Source organism: Halyomorpha halys, unplaced genomic scaffold, assembly GCF_000696795.3.
Source record: "Halyomorpha halys isolate HHAL.00 unplaced genomic scaffold, Hhal_1.1 Scaffold1240.1, whole genome shotgun sequence".
Lineage (NCBI taxonomy): Eukaryota > Metazoa > Arthropoda > Insecta > Hemiptera > Pentatomidae > Halyomorpha > Halyomorpha halys.
In genome coordinates this window covers 447,913-454,992 of record NW_027108774.1, presented here as the reverse complement: position 1 = coordinate 454,992, position 7,080 = coordinate 447,913, and the positions used below count along the sequence as shown (strand labels likewise).

General features: G+C 29.0%; 1 protein-coding gene across 1 annotated transcript in view; it reads left to right on the top strand.

The window, feature by feature from the left end:
* LOC106688941 (uncharacterized) overlaps positions 1–7,080 on the top strand; it is a 29,698-nt gene that overhangs the window by 20,338 nt on the left and 2,280 nt on the right. Inside the window, exons 10-16 of the mRNA XM_014433645.2 lie at positions 116–338; positions 1,232–1,451; positions 1,524–1,801; positions 1,920–1,926; positions 5,129–5,162; positions 5,384–5,645; positions 6,574–6,977. Of these exons, the coding sequence (XP_014289131.2) occupies positions 116–338; positions 1,232–1,451; positions 1,524–1,801; positions 1,920–1,926; positions 5,129–5,162; positions 5,384–5,645; positions 6,574–6,977 (1,428 nt within the window). The remainder of the gene's footprint in view (positions 1–115; positions 339–1,231; positions 1,452–1,523; positions 1,802–1,919; positions 1,927–5,128; positions 5,163–5,383; positions 5,646–6,573; positions 6,978–7,080) is intronic.

Below are 7,080 nucleotides of genomic sequence, written 5' to 3'. Positions count from 1 at the left end.
TATATATATAGAGAGAGAGAGAGAGAGAATTTTTCGTTGATTTTTCACATATTCACAAATAGACTTGTGTTATGAATATATTTATATTTTTGGTTCTTTATTATTTAATTTGCAGGAGTTTCAAAAGTTCTTGGATGAATCGGAAAATGGCGTCATATATTTTACTTTTGGAAGCATCATAAATACAACTTTCATGCCTCAAGAAATGACTGACACTTTCATGTCCGTATTTGGACAGTTAAAGCAGAATGTTATAATGAAGTGGGAATCAGGGGAACTTCCAAACAAGCCTAAAAATGTGATAACAAAGGAATGGTTGCCTCAAAATGGAATTTTAGGTAAACTATTTTTCACAATTTATTTAGAATTGAACTGGAATTAGGAATCTAAAATTTACATTAAGTTACATACGATTTTTTGTTTAAAAAATAAAAATAAACAACACTAGTTTATTTCGTTGATTAAAGCTTGATAACTGATCGAAAATGGGAAAGTCAAGATAAATAAATGTAATATCTTTGCTGCGAAGATTAAACTCCAAAAAAAAAAATCATTTAAAGTAGTTTAATATTAGCAAAATTTTCACATTGACATTGAAAATTCCCTCATATTTTTAAAACAATATAAAAAATATTTTGGAGAATTTGAACAAATCCTCTTAGAATTGTCTTCCTTTTATAATAACTTAAAGACTATAAACCCCAGTTCATGTTGAACTTTTTAACAATATTTTTAAAACAGACGAATTTAGGCAGATTCACTTAGAATTATATTTGCTTTGTGTCATAACTTGACTACTGTGATGTATAGTCTTCAAGTTATACAAAGTGAACCATCAAAAATTCTACAAAACACAGTTTTAAAAATGTGGGTGAAATGTTCAACATGCTGATTATAATCCGCTTTCAATGGCTTTTTGAACTTAATAACAGCTGAGAAGACAACTTCCAAACAATTCTAAAAATATGATAACAAAGGAATAGTTGGAGGAATAAGATGGAATTTCAGGCGACAGGCGAACTCTTTATTTTTCTTTTTAATGTTTGATTTAATGAAGTAATTTTTGGGATTAATTAATTACTGGTTTATGACTTTTTTTTTTTTTGAATAAGGAGTATTTGCCATTGTCTATGTAAGATATTTTTTAATGTATTGAGTGTGTTATTGTATCTTAGATAGTTCAATAAGTCAGTTATACTTCACAAAAAAACTAACCAAGCCTCTATTTCAGCCCACCCTAATTGCCGGCTCTTCATTACCCACGGTGGTATACATGGACTGACTGAGGCGATATACCACAAAGTACCTCTTGTTGTAATACCTTTCTTCTCCGACCAATTTTCCAACGCTTTGATTGCGGAAAAAGAAGGATTCGCTAAGGTTTTAAGTTATAATAACTTCACATCTGAGAATTTAATGTCTGCTATCAATTCAGTCATTAATAATGCCGAGTAAGCCTACTTGATAACAATATTTACTGTATTTAACTTTAGTTCTTTTAGTAATTGATTTTTCTTGCAAAGGTTCAAGAATAATATAGAAAGGAGATCCCTGATTCTCCAAGACAAAGACCAAAGCTCTCTGAAGAAGGCTGTGTATTGGGTGGAGTATGTTTTGAGGCATAATGGTGCCAAGCATCTAAGACCAGCTTCTTTAGATTTAAATATATTTCAATATTTATTGCTTGATGTGATTTCAGTAATAATTTTGTTCATATTGGGATGTTTTAGCTTAGTGTTTTTATTTTTATATTTAATAATAAAATTAGTAAAACGTTTTGTTATTAGTTCAAAACAAAAACGCGATTAAATCATAGGATGTAAATATTTTTAAATAATCGAAATAGTTAGATAATTGATAATTTAATCAAACTGCAAAATATCTTTAATTAATTTATTATTATTTTATTTTTGTGCTAGGTCAGCTGTAGGTAATTGTAAATTAACTAATGAAATTTATTTGTACATATTTGTAAAAATGTTTAATAGAATGTGAGCTTATTATTTAATTATTGCTTATAACTATTTTTTAATAAAAAACATTATTCTTATTAAGAAAACAACTATAAAATCCTTGACTTTCTCTCCAGTATCACGAATAAATAAAAAATATCTCATAACCTTCAATATAGACCCAACCCCCTACTCCAGTTACAAACCTATTCCCTCACCGGACATATTATCTTCTTATGAGAGAGATAAGATCATTCTGATTCTGGGCCTTATGCTAGAGTTGAGAATAGAAGTCGAATAAAGTTTTTGAAGGATACTCTAGGAGACAAATTTGTAGATAGTACTGTACATAGTATGTCCTTTTATAGAAATTAAATAAAGTAAAATTTCCCAACCACCCAAACCATCTCGTTTCTAGCCTGGCTTCTCCTTCACTACCTAATAATCCTCCTAGGCGTCTGAAAAGAAGATAACCTCGAGATCTCCTCCTTTAGAAATGTTTTTGGAGTTCTATCAATGGGTAGATTCTCCACATGTTTTTATCATATCATAATATCACTTACAGCAAATTTACTTGATGTGTATATATGTATACAGTTGTAAATATCAATAAATAAATTATTAAAAAAAAATAAATAAAAAAATAAAGTATATGTCACATAGCAATACCGTCGAATATTGTTAGTGATAACTTTAAAAAATCTTATTTAAGAATTCCTTAAGATGTAAAAAAAGGGTCTTGATTTTGTTTATCCCTAAAATATATATAAATTTAAATATATAAAAATTGACAAAAAACATATTGTTAACTAGACCACAATTTTTTTTGGGACAAAATAAATCAGATACTTTTTTAACGTCCTTAATAACCCTTTAATTGCGTTTTTCATTTAAATTAAAAACTGGAAATTTCTTAACTTGATTTATTAGGGAATTTTTTTATGTCATCCTGTCCATAAAATTCTTAACTATTCAGGATTTTCTCCAAGTCCCACTCTACTAAAATTGTGTGAATTCTATATGTACTGATTAAATTGCATTAAATAACTTTAAATGTATACAAAAGTGTGAAAACAAAAAGAAGCATGTTGTAAACTAGCCTTACTAAAGCTACTACAGTCGTTGGAATGCTGAATTTCTGCTAGATTCACAATCGAACACGCTATTCCGTGGCCCTGCTGTCAGCTGGCTTTAAGATATTAAAGATTATCAAACCTTCAAGGATGTTATCTCAGTCTAGACGAAGCGGTGGCAGTAATCTAGTTATCTAGAGAAGCTCTAGCAGGGTCTTCTATTCTCAACGTGACGAAGGCATTGCAGTGAGCAGGTGCAGTTCTCTACTCTAAAGAATATTTACCACAAATGTTTTTATTTTCACTCATGTGCGAATAGATAATTAATAATTTATAATAAAATCATACCAAATACCATTGAGTTATTTTTTCTTTTCTTTCTTTCATTATTTTAGTTCGTAAATAATGTAATTTAAAGTTATTTACTTTTACCAATACATTGTTGATAAAGTGATTGACTAAGTTATATTTTTTACAAGGCAGAATTGCTCGCAACCTTTGAATAACTTTGTTGAAGCTATTATAAGATATTATAATTAAGATATCCTGGAGAATGGCCTACCAAAATTGCCGAAACGTTAGACGTGTAAGTGAATAAACGAGTTGAGACAATATGGATACTTTTATTATATTTAAAAATTTTTAATTGTTATTGTGGCACACGAGTGGTAGTGAAAGGTTTGAAAGGACTGGGAAGGAAAGAGATGAGGAATACCTTCCAATAGGTAATTGCAAAGTAAAATATAGTTTATTTATAATCTTAACACTTTATTGAGACTGGTTAAAATTGTTTAAATAATAAAAAAAATGTATCTATTTTAGTCTCAAAACATTATTTATTCTTTATAAGCCCGACGTTTCGGCCAAATCGGCCGTCTTCAAGGACAATTATAAACAGCTTTTATTACACATATGATTCTCAACAATTCCAAACAAATAACAATATTACTTATAAATTATCATACCTTAATAAAATTATAGAACGAAATCATTTAAAATATAACTTCATGATTATTCTGCCTAGGTCATTCATATCAGTCCACAAATTACCTTATGAGACAAATCGTAGATTATCTCTTATTACGTAATTAGAACATTTTGACTAATTACGTAGAAAGAGATAATCTACGATTTGTCTCATAAGGTAATTTGTGGACTGATATGAATGACCTAGGCAGAATAGTCATGAAGTTATATTTTAAAAAAATTAAAATTTAAAAAATCTTTATCACACTCAAGCGGTCATGGGTTCTAGCGGTAGAGATTTTGATTTTTTTTTTTTTTTACGACTATATTTTAGTTAAATTTCCTCTTTATTTTATTATTGAAATTGATATCAAGGTTAATTATAATTATGAACATTAATTTTATCCCATATGTTTTTCATAAATTAATGTTACTTAAAATCCCTACAGTCTTGGTTCAGATTTCTTGTATCTGTTTTAAATTTCACTGTATAGTTAACATTATCTGATGATTTTTCTTTATGTAAAATCATAGTATTTTTTTATTATCATAAGTATAATCTCTTTCTTAACTACGGATAACGTTGCTCCAAAGTTAAGGTGTACTTCAGTATATCTGTCTTAATTTGTTATCTTAACCCTATAGATTTTTTTTTATTGTCTAATAGTTTTTAAATCTCGACATCCTTTCAATACAATTGTGATTTAAATCAATTAAAAAATCTATGAATAGACTGGATTTATTTTGGTATCTATTCATTTTAAAAAAAAATCTCATTTAATATGTTTACTATTACATTATTTTACTATTATTTGAACAAGAAATATCAAGAACAAAAAAAAAATTACTTTTAAATATACTTTTTATTTTACCGTTATGTTCTTAGTGGTTCTTCGACGTTAGCAGACTCCAATTGCACCAGATGAATTCCTTGCGATTTAAAATGAATTTTAGATATTGGTTCAAAGTCACTCTATATAAACTTGTTTAAAAAAAAAATAATAAATGGAATACATGATAGTGAGTGCGAAACGTTTTCTTCCAGCTACACTCAAAGGAAGCTAAGGTATGAATTTCATATTTTTGTTACACTAGTGTGTCAAAAATGAAAAATAATTACATTTCTTTGTATTTTAGTTACCAATTAGCCATATGCCTTCTAATAAAATCCGTGATGAGCATAGCATTATACATAGCATAGCATAGCATTACAGAAAATGTTACAGGTGTTTGGAAAGGTGAGAGCAGCACTCCTACTTGTTTATAACAATCCATGTATAATCACCAAAAGAGTCAAGTCATTCAGTGTTTGATATCATTGTTTAAATATATAAAGATAACCTTGTAGATTGAAAAGCATGTGGGGCTGAGAGCTGTTCAGTTGTGGCTTAGATTCTGTCTGTTAAAACTGTTGAAAAAATGATGCTTTTTTTTACTCTTTTCACTCTATTTTCTCTTTGTTCGTGTGCCAACATTTTATTGATGTTCCCTCTGTCACCGAAGAGCCACGTCAATGCTTTTGCACCTCTGTTCAAGAAGCTGTCAGAAAATGGCCACAAACTCACTATGGTGTCATCATTCGAACATAATTCTCCTATTGAGAACTGTAGCTATATAATGGTGAAAAATAAGATAGAAGAAATGTTTCAAAACAGTGAGTAAATCTCCAGTGTCAGTTATGCTATGATCAAATAAAGGGTGATCAAACAACGGGCAATTTTCAAGCTTCATTTAAATAAAAATATTTTGCATGGGTAAGCATTCACTCGTCTAATTAATAATTATCCAACTTTCAGAAACATTTCTTGCTGGTATATATAATTAATTATATTGGAATGTTTTTTTTACAATGAGGACTTCAATTCTCATAGTTATGGCTGCACCATTTGAAATTGAAACACACCTAAATTTTATTTTTACTTCATATTTGGAAAAAATGCTTAATGTAAAAAATAATGCTCAAGTCTTAATTGAAAGCTATAAACAATTAATTTTTCACCTTTTTAGAGCAGACAGTCGAATATTTTAAAATATGTCTTCAACAGTGAAACAAAAAAGAAAAAAAATTATAACTTCCATTAATCTGAAAGCTATAGAGTTCAAAACTCGACCTTGGTCACCATTTTCACTCATTTCAATCATTACTCTCACACTAGTCGCCCGGAAAGGAAAACTAACCAGTTAGTAACCTTTGAATTACCATTGTCGTGGCTTAATATAGTAATATCCTTTATTTTACTTTTTTTTTTGCCATTTTTTATGATTACTTATCGGTATTCTAACGAAATAAAATCATAACATTAGTTTTTGTACAGCAAAAGAACGTCAATCGGGACAAATTGCCATTATATCTTGTAGGCCAAAATAATAGGTACTAAAATTTTTCATAAAAATTTCATTTTATAATTTAGTTTGATACTTGTTCGAGTTACGAGCTAGACAAGAAACATTCATATTTTTCTATTTTTGGATTTGAAAAAGAATTTTTTGTCCATAATTATAATCTGAAGATTGTCCAATATTTTAGAATCACCCTTAGGTATTTTATACATTTATATTTATAAGTTTTTATTTAATTTCAGAACCAGATACCATTAAAGACATCACTATGTATTCTCAACCACTATTGATGTATCCGTTCGTGAGGAAATTGGGAGTACAATTGATTGAGAAGTGCCTGAAAGCAAATTGTTTACGAGAGGTGATTGAAGGAAATTATAAATTCGACTTGATGATATCAGAATCGCTTTATATGTACGAAATATTTATTGCTTTCGGGCATGTCTTCAATGTTCCAGTTATTAGCATCGATGCCCACACACCGTCTTCTTGGTCATCTTACCTTACTGGAAATGTTAATCCATATTCTTACGTTCCGAATTTTCGGATGACGGTCACTGATCACATGACCTTCAAGGAACGGCTGATGAACACGCTAGTCAACCTTCAGGAAATTCTTTTATCTTATTATTACATACCAGAACAGGTAAATGACCTTTGTTATAAATATAGCTTAATATTGGTGGTAATGAATTAGGTACATTGCTAAAATTAAATGTTCTTTTAAATAATTCGGCAATCATAACAAT